At 40.4% G+C, this 19,522-nt stretch overlaps 2 protein-coding genes across 3 annotated transcripts in view; one reads left to right on the plus strand and one right to left on the minus strand.

Moving 5' to 3' along the window:
- Positions 1-108: 108 nt before the first annotated feature.
- Positions 109-8,294, minus strand: fundc1 (FUN14 domain containing 1). Its single transcript, XM_086050865.1, has 5 exons — positions 7,998-8,294; positions 7,389-7,542; positions 3,488-3,563; positions 2,008-2,136; positions 109-779 (listed from the first exon to the last, which is right to left on the minus strand). The coding sequence occupies exons 1-5, from the start codon at positions 8,014-8,016 to the stop codon at positions 702-704; spliced, it is 456 nt and encodes a 151-aa protein (XP_085906991.1). The 5' UTR covers positions 8,017-8,294; the 3' UTR covers positions 109-701.
- Positions 8,295-8,778: 484 nt separating this feature from the next.
- Positions 8,779-19,522, plus strand: part of kdm6a (lysine (K)-specific demethylase 6A) — a 75,105-nt gene continuing 64,361 nt past the window's right edge. For both annotated transcript variants that reach the window (XM_086050862.1, XM_086050863.1), the window contains exons 1-4: positions 8,779-9,301; positions 9,459-9,522; positions 15,698-15,806; positions 15,884-15,933. In XM_086050862.1, coding sequence (XP_085906988.1) covers positions 9,126-9,301; positions 9,459-9,522; positions 15,698-15,806; positions 15,884-15,933 — 399 coding nt within the window. In that variant the 5' untranslated portion in view covers positions 8,779-9,125. The remainder of the gene's footprint in view (positions 9,302-9,458; positions 9,523-15,697; positions 15,807-15,883; positions 15,934-19,522) is intronic.

Consider the following 19,522-nt stretch of genomic DNA (forward strand, 5'->3'; position numbering starts at 1 on the left):
CAACAATGACAATAACTCAACTCATGTTCAACTGTAATTACGGTTGTAGCAAAAGTTTTGTCTAAACTACAATAAACTCCACACCAACAGAAAAAACATTAATTCAACTAATGTTCAAATGTACTTTTATTTGTTCAAACATACATTCTAATGAGCAGTCTGAGATACATTTCGCATTCACTTATTGCTCATTTAAAAAGCATAAAAAAAGAAAATGCGGGGCAAAATGATTCCACACCAATCAGCATGAAAATTCACTTCAAATGATTCTGACTTTTGATCGACACAATGCACTGCCACAATGAAAACCTTTCGCTGGTGGTAACAATAAATAAAAACTTGAAACATTATCATGGTATTCCTCTTTAATATCTGTATTACAGGAGTGTCCAAAGAGAGGACCCACACATTATTATTTTTTTAATATTGGCTCACATGATGATTAAGTTTGGACACCCCTGCTGTGCAATCGTTTGGCCTGGTACAAGAACTGAGTGTATTGACCCATAATGATAGCGCTTCTTCAAGTGGAGGTACAGTATCTTTACATAGAGAGGAAAATGGGTTCAGCCTATACAGAAAAGACAGCTATGAGATTACTGGAAACATGTCGTCAGAGCATTGATCATCAACCGAGCAACAGCTTATCCCTTTTCCCAACGCGTCAAAACATTTTGCAGTGTTCAGTCATCCGTCCGAGCCTAGGATGCCAGGCCGAGTAGGAAACCTCCGACGAAGCCGCCCGTGACCACAATGTTTTTCTTCACAAACTCTGTGGACTGAGAGTGACAGGTATCAGAATTTTTTGTAAAACCCAAAACACCACACTAAGGAATCATAATCGACTATAGATGCTCAAGCTTGTTTCTTAAGCTTAACCATCATTTATGTGAACCAAATAACTGAAGTCACTGTTTCCTCTTCGTGAGACATATACACACAGTTGACTCGACACGTACGTTTATCAATCCTTTCTCATTTCACATTCCCCAAATTAAACCTTTAAACATTTTGTGTCATAGTAACAATATTACGACAGATCATGCTACCAACATATCAGCCGTGGCTAACGCTGGGTTGTTCACTGTACAAATGCTAGCATAATAATGCTAGCGCTGCTATTTTGTTGAAGCTGGACTGCATTGTCTGTGACTATTTATTACAATTATGCACTTTCATAATCGCATGCCTTCCTAACCTTTATGAAAGGCCATGTTAAGAATGGTGCGTGTTGAGAATAGTGCTTGGGCACGACAGTGAGGGGTGTGGTTTTGGTCAAAGACTCAAGGAGGGTAGGGATCAGTGTGAAGTGAGGATTCATTCAAATCTTAATAGCAGTTTCAAAACTGCAAACCCCCCCTTAAAGAGGAAATCAACCCAAACATATATTTTTTTCAAGAATATGTTCTATGCAGGCCCACTAGTTGAGACACGGCATTCTGACTAATATTGCGTATGTGGAATAATAGTGAATCCAATATTTTATCCCTCTGTGGGGGCGACCATTTTGTTACTTCTGTCGACTGAAAATGACATCACAATTGCTCAGGGCTCAGGTAACGACCAATCACAGCTCACCTGTTTTCTGAAGCTGAGCTGATGGCGAAAAACGGGTGGATTAACTCTTATTCCACAAATGCAATATTTATCAGAATGCCTCAACTAGTGGGCCTGCATAGAACATATTCAACTAGTGGGCCTGCATAGAACATATTCTTGAAAAAAAAATGTTTTGGTTGACTTCCCTCTTAAGTAATGAGATCCTAACCGTGACAACCATTTTTTTTTCAAAATAGGAAAAGTAGACATCCATTGGAGGTGTGTTGAAAAAAGTGCTGTCACTGTATCCTGTTGTAACGCTGTTGCATAAGACAAACCGCAAGCTGAGCATGAGTATGATTGTGTGGAAGCTTGCTCCACATCCAATTTAGCAAGTGAACCACCTTAATGAGTGAGACACGTTAAAAAACGGATGTTTTTCCGCGTGCGTATTTGTTCAGAACTCACCCTTTCAACTAACGTGTTCAGCTCTGGGCCTGCTTTATCGGTGTTCTTCTTGATCTGCTTCTTTGCTTTATTCACATCCTTTTCCACTCTCTTCCAATCCACCTGGATGTAGCCACTATTGTTTGCTATCTAGAGGGCAGACAAGTCAGAAAATGCATGTGGGTGGATCTCAGCAAAAAAATTATTAAATAATTTAAACAGTGCAGGAGTGTGACTGTTAAAGCCAAAAACTGAACTTGTGCAAAACCTGTTATGATGTACCGTATTTTCCGGACTATAAGTCGCTCCAGATCACAAGTTTGCACCAGCCATAAAATACATAATAAAGAGGGGAAAAAACATAAGTCGCACTGGAGTATAAGTCATATTTTGGGGGGAAATTTATTTGATAAAATACAACACCAAGAGCTAGCAAATGAGGAAAACAAATAGAAGTATTGGGCACCACTCGCATTTGCGCTTATGGATGGCTACAGCACCACACTAGCGCACAGAGACAAGCATGGTAGCGATTAAAAAAAAAAAATCGAATCGAATTGAAAATCGGGAACTGATAATCAAATTGGGGCTTAAGTGAATCGTTACATCCTTAGTTGTTATATATATTTACATGGTCTATTATATGGGCCAATCCACCGAATCAGTGCAACTAGTGTGGGAAAAAATGTATACATCTATTTTATTGTCCACTTGTTACCAGTTAAACTGGACACCAGGCTCGACGCATGAACTATTCAGTTGTCGCTGAATAAACAAAGATTTATTTATTTTTTTTAAACATGTTAACAGTGTTTAAAGTTAAACTGTTGAACTTCTGGTTCTACTTTCCAAAGTAGTTCCAGAGCAAGTACAGTTAGTACAGTTATGAGGTACTTAGTGGACTCAACATTTACCAACCGTGACTGCATTTTTTCTGGCGACACATTATGAGTGGCGTAGAACTCAATTAAACAGTAATGTGTTGTATTTAAATTCTGCCAATTTATTGGTCACAACTGTTTTTGAAAGTTATGCATTTTTGTAAAGGGCTGTTATTTACATAGGAGTGTCAACAGGAAGTAGTCGGGACGGTTATTTTTCACTGCTCAAAATACATTCACACACAAATGACAGCCCAAATTGTAGTAAGGTTGTTTATTTCATCTCTGCATTATATATCGTCGCTGTCCTGTTTAAAACCCTTCTCAAATTTTGGAAACGTTTTTAATTTTCACATTAATGCGATGTCTGTGAAAACACCATTCATGTAAAAATAAGAAAATGAAAAAAAAAATGGAGATAAGTGTTTTTCACATGACAGCGACGATATGCAATATTGTATTGAGTCAAATCTGGTGATTTTTAAAAGGGAAAAAAAATACCGACTCTCAAAATAGGACAACATTTTCAGCCATCGGCAGACCATGTTTTCTGAGAACGATCCATCTTCCATATAATTCCCATGAAAAACTCGATTTCTGAACAGTGAATGAATTCCTACCTGTAACAACAGAAGTCCTCCACCCACCGCAGTGGCAGCAACTTTGCCAACTTTCTGGAAGAGATAGCCTGCACACCTGACATGAAGCACAGGATATTTGTTAAGTTTAAGCGGAGTACATTGATGAATCAAGTTTAATTCGAGCCTGATTATCCCCTTCCGATCAAAACCAGCGAAGACCAGATTATTGGATAGTTAAAAGATTATCCTGAACAATTATCCTTTGGTGTGGAGCTAATAGTGATTTTTAATCACCAATTTGCTTGTAAAATGGGCGGGATGACAATCATGAATGAAAACTTATTCAAATAAAAAAGATCATGACTACTTATATATGTGGTCAACCCAAGCACTTTGTGACTAAGCCAATTAGCCAATTAAGAAGTGACCTGGACAGAAATTAAGGAGCAGCCGGTTGTGCTGAGTGGAAAACATATATCCCAAACAATTCACAATAAAAATAATAAGTGTTTGCAAGATAATCAAAGTCAGCCTAGCTTATTCTACTGCTTTGTTTTCCATCACTCTGCAACCCTTGTGGCACCATACTGCCTGTCAGTGGTCAGTTCTGGTACAACGACAGACTTCTAGTTTGGCGGACATGCGGCTGTCATTGGAGCTATCGCTGGTTACGTTTACATGGACACAATTTCTTTTATCCAATCTGAGTTCGGACTAAAATTATGATCGGATGCACTGTTTTCACTGACTAAAAATATTGATCCGATTAGGGCTTGCGTGTTCATGCATCACACTTTTGAGCGGAACAAATTATTTTGACATGCGCAGATTGACCAAATATACTGGTAAGTAGTAGTAGTAGGAGCCTTTAGCTACTTCCGTGTCAACAAAACATAGCTCCGTCCATTTCCACTTTAAGCATTAGCATTATTTTGTGTATTCATCCCGTTTGCGCTGTTACATCGAGTTAACACTTTCTAACGGAGCTGCAAATGTACCAGTTCAGTCTTTCACTCGCTCTGCTTCTACTAGCTTCTGGAAATAACCGAAACACATATATTGACGTCACAGGTATACGCGGTTTGTTAAAGACGGTTTGTTCCGAAATGTCGGAATAATTGTTTTCATGCCCGCCCATCGGATGAACAATCGACATAAACCACCTCTCTCGTTCAGAATAAAATCTTCATCGGAACACAATGACGCATGCGTGCATACTTGTGTGGAGTGAGCAAGTGGAGTATGTTTGTTCAAATAAATGACCAGTCGACTCAGTACTACTCCGTCCATGCATTATCTACACCGCTTATCTTCACAAGGTTCGCGGGGAGTGCTGGAGCCTATCCCATCTGTCTTAGGGCAGTAGGCAGGGGACACCCAAATTGGTTGCCAGCGAATCGCAGGACACACACAGACAAACAAACATCCGCACTCGCAATCACACCTAGAGGCAATTCAGAGTGTTCAATCAACCTACCATGCATGTTTTTGGAATGTGGGAGGAAACCGGAGTACTTGGAGAAAACCCACACAGGCACAGGGACTCGGGAGTACATGCAAACTCCACACAGGAAGGCCGGGGCCGGATTTGAACCCACGGCCTCTGCACTGTGAGGCGGACGTGCTAACCAGTCGACCAACCAGCCGCCCCCAGTACAACTCTTTCAATAAAATGATATTAATAAGCATCCAAGACTGATTAAACTCCTCCGGATGGAGACGTGGCATACAAGTAAAGGAGTTTCCTGTCTTTGACGTGGTAACGCTAGTTAGCCACGTCCGACATTTGGCATCACAATCAAGTTAAAATCAGGCTAGTAAAATATGAATGGATTATGGCAATAATGAGTCAGCTAAAAAGATAAAGTAGTCCTAAAACGGTTGGTTACCGCTAATCCGTACACTGCAGGAGAGTATTAGTTCACTTACATTATGTGAACACTGAATGAAGGCTAATGTATGTGTGTCAACAATACTGCTTTGGGGTAGCACCTAATGCAAATAAGCATTTACAATGCACAGGTGGAGGACAAACTGCACATTACGCTACATAACGATGTATACAAAAACAGTTAAATATTGTTTTTTTTGTAAAACAAAAGCAATAATTACCATTATTAACTGAGATGAAATAAAAAGATTGTGACAGTTTTTCATCCATATCGCCCAGCCATACTAAGTGCATTATGTTTGAAAAGACATTTATTTAATCTTTATATTGACCAGTTTATTTCACTCTTTCATAGTTGCGTTGACCTCTTAGTCAAGTATGGTTTTAAAATAAAAGAACCTAAATTCAGCCTTTTTTATCTGGGTCCTTATTTTCAATAGTAAAAATAAAGAGAGAAAACAAATCAATATATATCGTTATCATTGGCCGATTATCGGCCGGCCGATTATCGGCACCGATATTTGGCTTTCTGACGAATACCGACATCGGCCTTTTTTTTAAACTCTGCTGGGCGATAATAAATCAATTTAAACTGTGGAAATCAAAACAAAGATACGTGAACATTTAACATTTCTGTAATTTTGAAATTTTCATTTACTGTAGAAAACTAAATGGAGCTATTGTTTAAGTTTTCCTTTATCCTTTTTAAGACTCCCTGAACTTTTTGTTCGAATTTTATAACAGATGTATACTGTCAAAAATTTCTTGTAATGATTATACGAAAAAAAAAAAAAAAAAATCAACATGCAAACATTGTTCAATAAACATGCTTAAAGATGTTACAAAAAAGTTAAGAGAATTTTTTCTTACGATTTTGAAGCCAATATTTTCCTTTTTACTGAAAATGAATATCGGCTCCAAATATCGGTGATCGGCCTCCTTGACTACTAATAATCGGTATCGGCCCTGAAAAAAGTATATCGGTCTCTAATATACTTTTCAGTCATATCGCCCAGCACTGCCTGAGATTCCATTAAGATTTATATAACTCAAGGGATGGGGCAGGAGTGGAAATTTTCCAGATTTGTATTTATTTTTTTTCCAATGCACTCTATTAATTGTCATTCTTGTTTTACAGAGGGATCCAACAAATTTTCAGCATCACCACTTATTACTGTATGCATTGGTGTGGCTTTGCTTTTTACACAGAATCTAATGTGTGTGCGCTTTCACAGAAGTAATCAGAAAGTAAGACAGTAAGACAAGAGTATGGCCGCAATTACTTGTTCACCTCGTTCCGTGTCAGTGTGGTACATTAACAAGGACAGCAAACAGATAGCGGTTTCTAATATTTTGATCCTGTTGCTCACTATTACCAAAACATTCAAAACAGCATTTGATGCACATACAGTAAACACTAAACTACTAAAGCAATGCAGAACATATTGTTTCATAATTTCTCTGATCGTGTAATCCAAAACTGATTATTATCTCACAAGGCAAAATGTTGTACACATATTGCATTGGCTCTTATTAATCTATAATAACAACAATTGTCACATAAACAGAGTCGAAGTATACATCAATGTTGACTAGGTGTTAGCTCATCTGCCTCACAGTTCTGAGGTTCAGGGATTCGAATCTTGGCTCTAGCCGTCCGTGTGGAGTTTACACGTTTTTCATGTGCTTGCTTAGTTTATTTGTCCAGGTACTCTTGATTCACATCAAAAACATGCATGTTAGGTAAACTTAAGAGTCTAATTTGTCCATAGGTGTGAATGTGAGTGGAAATGGTTTTGTGTCTATGTGCCCTGCTATTGGCTGGCAATCAGTCCCGGCGGGTCTGCCTCTCATCCAAAACAGTCACCCGAATTAGGAGAAGCGGAATAGAAAATGGTTGGCTGGATAAAGTCCCTTTTATTTGTATATGTACCGCTATTACATTTTTTAAATATGTGGTCTGATCGACAAAGCCACATATGGCATTCAATGACATGACATAGAAAGAAAGAAAGAAAGATGGAAAAAGAATTAAATAAACGTGATTACCATCCGCTGACTCCTCCTATAGCTATCTGTGTAGCCACGGAGTATTTCTCTGCCAACGGTCCAGACGTCTTGCCAAACAGGCGGTTCCACCATCGCTGCCGTTTGGCGTACTCGGTCAGATCGACGACCTTGTCGTAGAGCTCCTCTTCCAGATCTGCAAATATGAATTACGTGTACAAAACATGAGTCAGCACGGCAATGACTGGCTTTCGTGGTATAACCAGTTAAGATCAACGCTCGCACGACGCAACAGCCCCAAAGGTTGTTTTAAGCTTGAATCTTTATGGCGTGACTTGACAACACACGGTGACGTTCCCTTTTCAAAGAGAATATTACCACGATTCAAATGAGTATAATATCGTGTGTATTTCACAACATTCTGAACTTGAAATTATGAGTTCTGGTGTCAATACAATTGCTTAGCATCCTTAGTACGGCTAAAAAGTTAGCCAACAGGGCATAATCGTACTCCAAAAATAGGATTTTTACATTATGTAAGATGATCAGATGACCATGCCAATCATACAGTTATAAACTTTTCACCCAAAAGCGTTATATTTTCATGTGTATGTGCTAAAAGACTGGAAATTAGCTTAACGGCTTGCTTACCCTTGTTGTGCTTCGCCATTTTGGATTCTTAGGTGCATTCACGTCCGTTGTCACTTGGACTACTTTTGACATTCAAACTAGGGGGAAGTGGGGCTCGTTATTTAGAAAATATATTAACTTTGAACACAGAGTCATTAAGCTTTCAATAATATCAATATAACTTGACAGTCCAGTGAATTTGTGTTGTTCGTATATAACTATTACTTAGTTACAACTGCCATGTTACAAAAGAGAAGAGCTTAAAGTTTTCAAAAATTCACAAACACAAGCCCCAATTAAATGGAAGCGGTCACATCTGACGTCACATTACAACCAGATGAATTGTGGTTAATGTAGGCTTTCGGTTATTTTGTGACACGTTTGTTTGATTCACTCCATGCAACAACTATTGTAATTGAAATGGACCATTTATTTTAAGAATAAAGACAAGTAAAACGTTCAGATAAAATGCAGCTTGGCATTTCGGATCATTCTGATTGCGTTGTTAATTACGTCACCGCTTATCTGTCCGCCAATCATAAAAACTACAGTGGTTGCTAGGTCGGAACGCAACTTCCCCTTTTCTCGCCCCCATTGAATGACAGCTATTCTGACCAATTAGACACCCGAATATAGGATTACGTAATCACAATACAAAGGCTGGAGCCAATCGTGGGATTTTGGGGGCCGAGGGCCGGACACCTTTTTTTTTTTGCCAACACGCGCGTGTTCGTCCGCGTGCTCGCCAAACGTCAAGCGGGGACAGTCACATGACGGCACATCCCCGCTGCTGATTGGACGAGGTGCGCGGAGGGCGTGCCGACAGCGGCGGCGTGCGTTTGCCAGTGTGACACAATTACAACAACTTTGAGCCGATGGTTGGGGAAGTTTACGATATTATCAAATTAAACCCAATCGTAAAAAAAGCCAACGTTGCATCCACACTATGCACACATCGGCGCTGGGAATCACCCTGTTAAAATGAAGCGGGTGGAAGCTAACTTGAAGGGCTCGTTTCCTTGAGGATTTGGAAAGAAAAACACGCTACGCCCCGCGCGAGTTGCTGCGAACAAGGTGTGCAACTCTTCCGTTGCTCGTGTCGTCTCGCCAGCCGGGCTCGGTCCCCGTTGCTGTTTCAACTTGTCCACCATGAAATCGTGCGAAGTGTCGCTCGTCGCTGCCGCCTCCTCTTCGGCTGCTGCGCGGAGTCTGAGCGCCGCCGCTAATGACGAGGAGAAAATGGCGTCGGCAAAAGCGAGTGAAACCGAGGAGGACTTTCCGACGCTTACGACGCAAGAGAAGGAGAGCCTGCTCGGAATTGACAGGTTGGAACTAGTGTGGTGTTATTTTTTATTGTTGTTGTTGGGGAAAATATCCGCTTCGTTCCTTGTGCGTGAGCTTTACGCAGTTTGTAACAACACAACACGAATGCCCCCCTCAAGTAATATACGGAACCGCCTGTGTTGTGTCCTCTACTTGCAGTTCACTGTTTGGATTTCATAGGCTTCAAGAAGATGGCGCCAGAACGAAGGCCTTACTGTTAAAGGTATGCCACCACAGTGCAACATCACAGTCGCCTCTTTTCTATTATTTCCTCTCGTTAGTAGTGCACATCCCTTCCCGAGATAAAGTGGCAGCGACCTCTCAACGCCACTCGTTGCTAATGCGGCTAATGTTGTTAGCAGCGACGTGCACAGACGTGAATATGCCCAACTTTGACTATTAAATGACGATTTAGATCACCCTAAGCACGTTTTCTTGATTGTTTACAGCTCTCCACAACGCTAACTCAATGCAATTACTATTAAAGGCCGCATGTTTTTTAAATAGACGCCACGTTTAATAGTGTGACAATCACAGGGTAGCAAACGATACGCAATATGGATCTCCACATTTAAGTTTCATTCAACATAGCATCCAAAGCGATAATGTTTCTTTCGCAAGATATATTGTAATGGAGGGACAAACACATGTTAAGCAAATGTAAAATCCACAGCCAGCACTTCGCGTGTTGTTAGATTAGAAGTCAACCAACGGTCGCTACTTGGCTGTAAATCACAGACCGAGTGTGATGAAAAGCATCTAAATGTAAATGTTCGTGGAAATTACAAAATAAAATAATAGCTACGCGGAAAGTTGACAGTTCTCAGCTCATATATGTTCGTGCGTGAGCTAACTAATGCTAGCGTGTAGCCGCTACCGGTGTGTAGCGCATTTCTGCCTCCTCAACACACACGCTTAGCCGACATTATGAACAGAAACATAAAGCCAACGCAATTTTGAACTTCTTGCCAAAAATAACGGTCATATGATGGGAAGCAAGATGGTGGTGACGGGTTGATAGTACTTAGTAACGAACCCTCCAAGCTAACTACCGGCAGCCTCGCTAGCTGGTTCTAATAACGTTAGCTAATTAAGAAAATGAGATCATGATATTATAACATAAAATCTTGATTGGTGCACGAATCATTGGCATCCAGCCAGAATAGCGTAGTGCTGTTATGTGTACTCTAAACCATAATGTGCATGCAGGCTGGGTGTCTGCTTGATGTTCGGTTTCAACATGTGGTTTGTGGGCTTCTCGTTGGATGGTGAACTATGATAGTGTGTTGATACCATACTCAATTAACGATTCTCATTTTTGGTTGAATTATTTTTACCATTGAAATTAATTGAAATGCAATTAATCTTTTGCACCCCCCATCTTTTTTTTTTTTTAAATTAGTCTGTGTTTAATTCATTCACTTCCATTGACTTATGTACTTGTCTTTTCACAGTCCAGCCATTCAATCCCAGGACCTTATTTATATTTTTTACAATATTTTTTTTTTCAAACGTTATGGTAAAAGAGCGTCTGAAAATGTCTGGCAGTGAATGAGTTAATAAAAAGGGTATGTTTTGTTTAAAGACATAGTTAAAGCTAATGTAAAGACATAAACTGTTTATAATTTATAAAGTCCAGTTACTGTTGGTATTCCTGTGATGAATGTGTGCCGTAAGGGGCATGGCCTACTGATGGCTGTCAAGAGGTGGAGTCTGAGTCTCTTCTTGTGGGTGTTCTCATTGTGTTTGACAGTTTGTGCCATACAGTAAATGGCTGAAAGTGCATCAAAGTGCATTGGCGACTGTGGCTCCACTTATCCACATGGGGCATTACAGTACCTTAATTACGCTATTTTTTTCTCACTTCACCTTGACTGGTAGCATATCTGAAGCTTGCTCGTAACTCAAATGTTGGCTCGCAACACAAATTATATTGGCCTTCTCAGACCACATGATTTTTTTAATCGTTCACGATGGTCGCACTGTCAGACTACCAGATAAATATCGTTCTGTGTCTTGGCCCAGGTGAGATGTCACACTGCAAGTCAGTCACTAACCAGACCCCACCCAATCGTCGCATTTTTCCATCAAGTTTCACTCCATCGGCGCAGGGGAGGCGGGACAAGCACCTGTCAAAGTCATGTCGATGGAGGCATTATGTTTATGTGCATGTGCGTTTATTGTCTGCTCAGAAAAGGTTAAAAAAAAACAAAAAACAGAAAAGGGGAAGAAAAAAAAGACTTTTGGCCCGTTTCTGGATGGTGGGGAGAGGGCAGTATCTCACAAATTTGTTTAATAACACCACATTCTATTTCAATTAAAAATAATTAAATAAATAACACGACTCACAAAGCAGGTCCTTAGAAATAATGCTGCCTTCAAAATGAATTGTGCATATTTAAATTTTAGCTGAACAAAGAAACTCCCACCATCAATACAGAACTAGATGAATTCAAGTGTATATTTACAAGGTTCCATAGATTCCCTAATGCCACTGAGTGGCATAAAAATGAACTCAACACAAATGTATGACTGAATGCGCACACTCTTTTTAACTTTGTACCTTTTTATTTCCAATAACTTTATTCTTTATTTATACAAAGAAATTCATAAAGTAAGTCAAGTATTAAATTATTATATCAATGAAATAAAAGATACAACCACTGGACACAAATGTTTCCTCCATATCATAGCTCCACTGGAGAGCAGCTAAAGTACTGTCCGTTGCTTTTTTTTTCGCAGTTTTGTGTGTGTCCTTCTGCGTGCCACGTCCAGTCTTTTGTCATAAGTAGAAGGGCACTGTCTGTCAATAATTATGGAGGCCACTCTAATGCAGATGTCAGGCTACATTAATGTAGTCCGAATCTGGGCCGACAGACATGTCACAGATAAAACGTAGTGTCTCGAAGCCGATTTTGAGTCGTCTTTACGCATCGCAGCCAGTGTCGTGTGACCTTCTTAACGATTGGTCGTTTGGCATCTGAGACGCTTCATGACCACCACCACGAAAGTCTGGCATGTCAGAATTTTTGTTCAACTTGCCGCATAGTGTGACATGTCCTACGTCGTCCTTCAATTGTTTTTCAGCATTAACCAATAAGAAGACAGTGCCCTCCTTCTTACTTATGGCGAGGGACTGCGCACATACAATCAAAATGGCGAAAAAAGGAATGGACAGTAGTAGGGAAGTATTGGAATGTATATGTAGCATTTCAACTCATGCTACGTTTGCTATCTGCAAAGCCAGTCGCTGATTAGCGAACGTGGTGTGTGTCATTAAAATAAAAAAACGGAAGTCAACCCAAACATTTTTTACAAGAACATGTTCCCAGCAGGCCCACTTGAAACACGGCATTGTGATTAATTTTGTGTTTGTGGAATATAAGTTAAGCAGCAAAATGCACTCGTTTTTAGCCATCTCTGGGGGCGACCATTTTGTCTTCTGTCGACTGAAAATGACATCACCACTGCTCACAACGACCTATCGCGGCTGACCTATTTTCTGAATCTGAGCCGTTATTGGTCATTGTGAGCAGTTGTGATGTCATTTTCAGTCGACAGAAGACAAAATGGGCGCCCCCAGAGATGGCTAAAAACGAGTGGATTAACACTTATTCCACAAACGCAATATTTATCAGAATACCCTGCTTCAACTAGTGGGCTTGCATAGAACATATTCTTGAAAAAAAATGTTTTCAAGGAATGGCCACAGTTTTTCGACCTACAACACGCCGTCCAGTTTGGAACGTAACAGCCGAAATGGTGAACTTTATGTTCACTTAACATTGACGCTTGTTCGATGAGGTCTTACCTCACTCTCACGCTGCTTCACTCACGCCGAAGCTGGCGGCTGCAGGCGGTGTCGGACAATGAGGAGTTTTCAAGAATTTTTTTTTTCCAGCAAAGAGTTTAGCAGCAAAAAACACCCACTTCTAGCCATATCAGGGGGTGGCCATTTTGTCACTTCTGTCGACTAAAAATGACATCACATATGTTCAGGGTTCAGATAAGGACCATTCACGGCCCAGCTTCCGAAAACAGGTGAGCTGTGATTGGTCATTACCTGAGCCCTGAGACACTGTGTTGTCACTCCAGTTGACTGAAGTGACAAAATGGCTGCCCCCAGAGATACAATGGCTAAAAACGGGTGGATTAAAGGGATGGTTGGATCGGGACTCGGGATGGCCATGTTTTCACTAACAAGTTAATTTTATATATTTTTTGATCAGGAAAATGAAAAGAGTTGTCATTTTGTATTTTCTCCATTCATTTTGGAGAAATTAGGAAATAAGTGACAACTTGAAAACCGCTTACTTTTAATGAGAAAAATGGCTGCGCCCCCTACCGCTCTCTCCATGTTCGGTCAGAGTCACTGAAGGGACCAATTCCAAACTCCTTTGGAAATCATTGTACTCTCATTGCTTATAACGTCCAAAAACGGCGATGAATTGGCACGAAAATGTATGTGGACATCCCTACTAATGACAACTTCAACATATCAAAAGGATTAACTTCTGCGTGGCTGGTTTATATGAGAATGAGGAAATTTGGAAGTGAGCAGAGCTACATAGATTTAGGCTGGGACGAGTGCACACTGCTTCCTTGCTAAAAAAACAAAAAAAAAACACTGCTTCTTTGCTGATCACAGTTAGTACGGGCGAGGCATTTAACACCAGTTGGGATATTTACAGAGACTGAAGTGGGAATGAGTGGATGTGCACATTTATTTGGATGAGGAATGGCCACAGTTTTTCGACCTACAACACGCCGTCCAGTTTGGAACGTAACAGCCGAAATGGTAAACTTTATGTTCACTTAACATTGACGCTTGTTCGATGAGGTCTTACCTCACTCTCACACCGCTTCACTCACGCCGAAGCTGGCGGCTGCAGGCGGTGTCGGACAACGCATGCGACTGCTTGGGAGGCACTCCGCGACATAAATAGGCAGGCTGGCCGGACAGTAAGGAGCTAATGTTCTTGTGCTAACGCCTTTTGTTTTAACGGCCTGAAGCTATTAGCCTTGCCGTTATCCTACTGTTAGCCGGGGAGGCAAGGTGGGGCGGATAAAGATCCATGCTTGCCTGATTGCTTGCCCGCTGCCAGTCGCAGTCTACCTCCTGAGAGTTGACACAAGTTTAGCGTAGCTAAATGTCCGAAATATAGCCAGTCGGGGTTCGTGTGCGCATTCATGCTCTTGTCCGCTTCAGCCTGTGTAAGTGGAGAAGCGATCGCCACGGTATTTTTGATTTTGTGGAGGTGATCATGATGAGCTCACGTTTTATGTCAATACATCCAAACTATTGTTCAGAACACTTTTATAATTTCGCAGGTTGAAGTGGACAAGAGTAGTAATGTGCATTTGCCTTTTGGCGTCGATCGGTTGCCGTTTTAGACAACAGAACTGATAAAGCGAGCAATATTACCACACTTGTCTCCCTTTTGTGACGTAGACCGTTGAGACCGAAAAAATAACATGTCGAGTTTCAAAAGGGGTTGGGTCAATTTGTCGTAAATCTAATCACAAAAAAGCTCTTAAATCACTACAGTCTTTTTTGGTGGGGCGGCATTTTGGTACTGATGTCATTTCTACATGCAAACCTATTATATAAGTGCCAATGTTACGCTCATCCAAGTGCCTCTTTAACTCTTATTACGGTATGGTATATATTAGGTATGATTGTGAGTGTGAATGTTTGTTTGTCAATATGTGCCCTGCGATTGGCTTGCAACCAATTCAGGGTGTACTTCGTCTACTTCTTGAAGGCCGCTGATAGTCTCCAGCACTCCAGTGACCCTCGTGAGGATAAGCGGTTTAGATAATGGATGGATGGATAGATGTTTTTTAGAGTCTTGGAGACTTTGGGTGGTTGTATGTGTGTGGAATGTGCTGCATTATCATGCCTTTGTACACTTCCCTGATGTATACAAACCTGTGGGGAAGTGAGGGGGAGGCTTGTCGATCCTCCCGTTGATTTCAGTAATCTAGACTGTGACATAATTTCGATCGATATCGGTTTGTTTGAAAAAAAAAAAAAAACGAAATTGTGACACCAGTAGTGTGATCAGTAGTCTCTAGGGCTGCAGCTATCCAATATTTTGGTATTCGGATATCCTACTGAAAATTCTATCTAATAATCAGATATTAGGATTTAAAAAGAAAAAAATATATATATTGGTTATAAGTACAGACAACCCTCATGTTTCCACTTAACAATGAACAACTAACTGGTTTTCATTTTTAGATATTCATTTATATCTATTGCGTCATTTTCTGACATATACAGTTGAAATTGCCATTGAGTCATGAGTATGACTGCCAATCCCATTTTTGTGTTTATGACTGCCAATCTCATAGTTAGGTCCGCTAACAAGATTACTGCTTTTTCTCCTATCCAGGCTGTTAGCTGCTATAGCAATCTCATCCTGAAGGCAGAAGGGAAAGTAGATCCTGACATTTTCTGTCAACTTGGCCATTTCCACCTCCTGTTGGAGGACTATCCAAAAGGTTTGTTTTTTGTGTAATATTTTCTGCTTTTATTTCCATTGATTGTTGTGTATTCACCTCCATCTCCTTATTCTCAGCATTATCTGCATACCAGCGTTACTTCAGTTTACAGCCGGACTACTGGAAGGTGAGTTTACAGAACTACTGAATATCTTAAGGCAATGTGTGAGTTTATTTCCCTGAAGGTCATTTTAGTTCCAACTACAGAGCTGTGTCTAAATACTGTTAAGATTCTACCAAGGTGAGAAAGCTTCCCTTTATGGCTAATGTGGTATCACTGGGTTCTAGAGTATGACCAATTTGTTTGCACATGCGCGCTAATTCCTGTACAGAGCAACTTTAAAAAAAAAAAAATTAAAAAGGGGTGTTGCACATTGCGACCAACCCTTCTGAGTGGAGGGAGGGGCTTGAACAAGCTATAAAGAGCCTGAAAAACAAAACATGACATGCAAAAAAAAAAAAAAAAAAGTAATTCACACAGACATATTTACTTTTAAGGGATACTTCACATACAGTAAGTATGCTATTTGCTGCACTAAAAAGTCAATATTTTGTAGATAATTATTTGATAACTTCATCTTTTTGATGTACTATTTTTCATTTTAAAAGTAACATAGCTGGCCACCATGTTCATTGAACATGTCACTAGATAACTGTGTAAACGTTGGACAAGACTGCACAATAATAAACACAACACAACTATGCTAAATGGAATCCATCTCGCGTTGATCCTAAACGAATGAAGCCATATTGTTTCCAGCCAATGCGCTGAAATGAGTCTACAGAGTGAAATTCCACTTTTAATGTGAAAGTCTTTCAATGGCACAATACACTTTGGAGAACGAGTGGATCCGGAGTTGCAGCTGACAAATATTTCAAAAATATGTTCTATGCAGGCCCACTAGTTGAAACACGGCATTCTGATTAACATTGCTTTTGTGGAATATGAGTTAAGCAACAAAATCAACCCCTTTTTAGCCATCTGAGAGGCGGCCAGTTTGTCACTTCTGTCGACTGAAAATGACATCACAAATGCTCAGGGCCCAGGTGACGATCAATCACGGCTGGTTGGTCGTTATCTGAGCCCTGACTAACTGTGATGTCATTTTCAGTCGAGAGAAGTGACAAAATGGCCGCCCCCAAACATGGCTAAAAACGGATGGATTAACTCTTATTCCACAAACGCAATATTCATCAGAATGCCTTGTTTCAACTGGTGGGACTGCATCGAACATATTCTTGAAAAATATGTTTGGGTTGACTTCGTCTTTCAGTACACTTTTTGTAAAAAGTGTATCATAACCCATATCCCAATGTGCACCTTGTTTGCTGTTCTGGCGACCCCTCGTTATGGCATTGGTTTTCTTTTTCCTCCTCGCCAAATGTGTGTCTACTGTCTGGTAGTAAGTTTACACATGTTACTAGGATGTGACAATTCACTGAAGCGTCAAATGGATTCGATTTTCAATTTTCAGTTCCCAATTTTGATTCGATTTTTTTTAAATCGCTGCCATGCTTATCTTTGTGCGCTAGTGTGGTGCCGCAACTATCCACAAACGCAAGACGCAATGGTATTGGTGCAAGCGTGTCAAGTAGGGCTGTCACAACTGATTATTTTGCTAGTTGACTAATCACCAGCAGTAGTCGCGATTAGTCGACTAATCGGATCATATGTAAATCGCGGCATAATCGTACCAGCAAGCAGCTGCTTTTACATGACCATCGGTAGCTTTCAGCTTAAATTCTTTAAAGGAGATGTATCATGCTATTTTAAGCTTTCTACAGTTAACTATAGGCATATACAGTGGTACCTCTACTTACAAAATTAATTGGTTCTGGAAGAAATTTCTTAAGCAGAAAATGTTGTAAGTAGAGACGTGTTTTCCATGTAGATGCCCTTATCCGTTCCAAGACCCCCAATATTCAGACATAAATGTTTTATAAAGCATAAAAATGCACCAAAACATGTAACAAATACATGTTACAATTAGATTGCACAATAAATGAAAGTTGTGCATAATGTAGAAAACAAAGAATAAAAATGATGGTCGTTTACCTTTTAATTGCTGTCGTCATCGCTTTTTGCCCTCTTTGGTTCATGTTCTCGCTCAGAAGTGGTATTTGCCTGGCGTTTTGTAAAGAACTGGTTTAATAACGTGGCGACTGTCGATACATTACGGTCATATTATTTGGTGAGATCAACCAAACGCATCCCTTTTCATACTTTTCTATTATCTCTTGCTTTGTTTGTATGGACAAAAAAACGATTTTCTCCTTTTTTTTCTTTTCCTCGTTTCTAATTCACGTAAAACTATCCGACGGGCGAATGACGAGGACCCTGCATAGACATATTTATCACATATACTGTATATCTATCTACCTGTCTATCTATACACATAGACACATACAGTACAGGTCCCTCTTAGTCAATGGGATGCCAGGAAGATGCTAGGTAATAGCCAATGGCAGAGCAGCTATGAGTATGTTGCATTCAGGAAACTCTGGAGCTGCGAGTAGCAGCCCTTACTGTATTTTTACCTTTCGTATCCTGAAATTTGTTTCGTAACAAGAGGCAATATTATCCTGTTGAGGCGTTTCGTAACTTGAACATTTCGTATGAAGAGACGTTTGTTAGTAGAGGTACCACTGTCCATGATGATATATTAACTTTAGCACAATGGCGATCAAATTTCTGATGAAAGATGAGTTATTTTGGCGGCTCTTTTTTTTTAACCTGCAAGTAAGACGCCCGGTTCACTAGAAGCCCACCTCTCCCCGTGTGGGTGCCATGCCTCTCATGATGTCGTTCCAAAGCAGACAGCGCGCACAACACCCACCAATAGGTAAATAATAAAGAGATGATGGAAGAACGTATTGTGGAGCTTTGCGTTCTCGATCCACAGTCCGACCATGAATTTGAAGTGCACGAAGCACCACAGAAACCCTGAAGACGTTTGCGGGAGATTTCTGACTGGTAAATATTAAGATTAAATTAATGTCATTTGGTGTTTAATTTTCATTATAATTTGGTAGTCATGGAGCCGCTGCAATTTGTAGGTGTGCATGTGGAAATTGCCAAACAATGCCCACAAAAGAAGACAACATTTACTGTTGGGAAATTTCAAAGGTAGCAAAAATATATGCGTTTGGCCGAGTGCTGCTGGCTTCTGGAGAAAGTGGGCGTGGTTTTACTCGGCAGGGGCCGTACGGGGCATTGTTACATAACAATGTCATGCCCGGTCGTTTTCGTCGGTCAGGCGGGGATGGTGCTTTAGAGAGGAGAGGAGGAAGGAGCAGAATTGCTCGAAGATAATGAATGGAGGGAAACACCACTTTAGGGTTGTTTTTGGTGAGGAAATTTTAACACAGCTAAATGTTAAAAAAAAAGTTGGTTCTGCATGATACATCTTCTTTAAGGTATGTACAAATGAATAATAAAGACAATTAAGATGATAGTACTCAACTGTATTTATAACGCACTTTACGACAACCACCGCTCGTTTATCACCGGCGAGCAGATATGAAAGGGAGGTTTACATCGTATTAAGTAATTTTGTGACTGACATTCGCAAACACGGGTTAGCCACGAAACTCAATTTCCCACAATGCTTCTGTTTTACATCACGGAAGACCCGGATTACCACTACTGCGCATTGCGTTGCAGACAGGCATGCAGCCAGTGGGAGACGAGTCATTTTCGAGAGAAATACACAGCA

This window comes from Filicampus tigris, chromosome 14 (assembly GCF_054856515.1).
Source record: "Filicampus tigris isolate MCC_2025a chromosome 14, RoL_Ftig_1.0, whole genome shotgun sequence".
Taxonomy (NCBI): domain Eukaryota; kingdom Metazoa; phylum Chordata; class Actinopteri; order Syngnathiformes; family Syngnathidae; genus Filicampus; species Filicampus tigris.

Bases quoted from the DNA above. Each gene is read 5' to 3' on its own strand.
- fundc1 (XM_086050865.1), bottom strand. The intron at 2,137-3,487 runs GTAGGAATTCAT...TCTGCCCTCTAG, and splicing joins GAGGACTTCTGTTGTTACAG to ATAGCAAACAATAGTGGCTA. The intron at 780-2,007 runs GTGAGTTCTGAA...TGTCACTCTCAG, and splicing joins TGAACACGTTAGTTGAAAGG to TCCACAGAGTTTGTGAAGAA.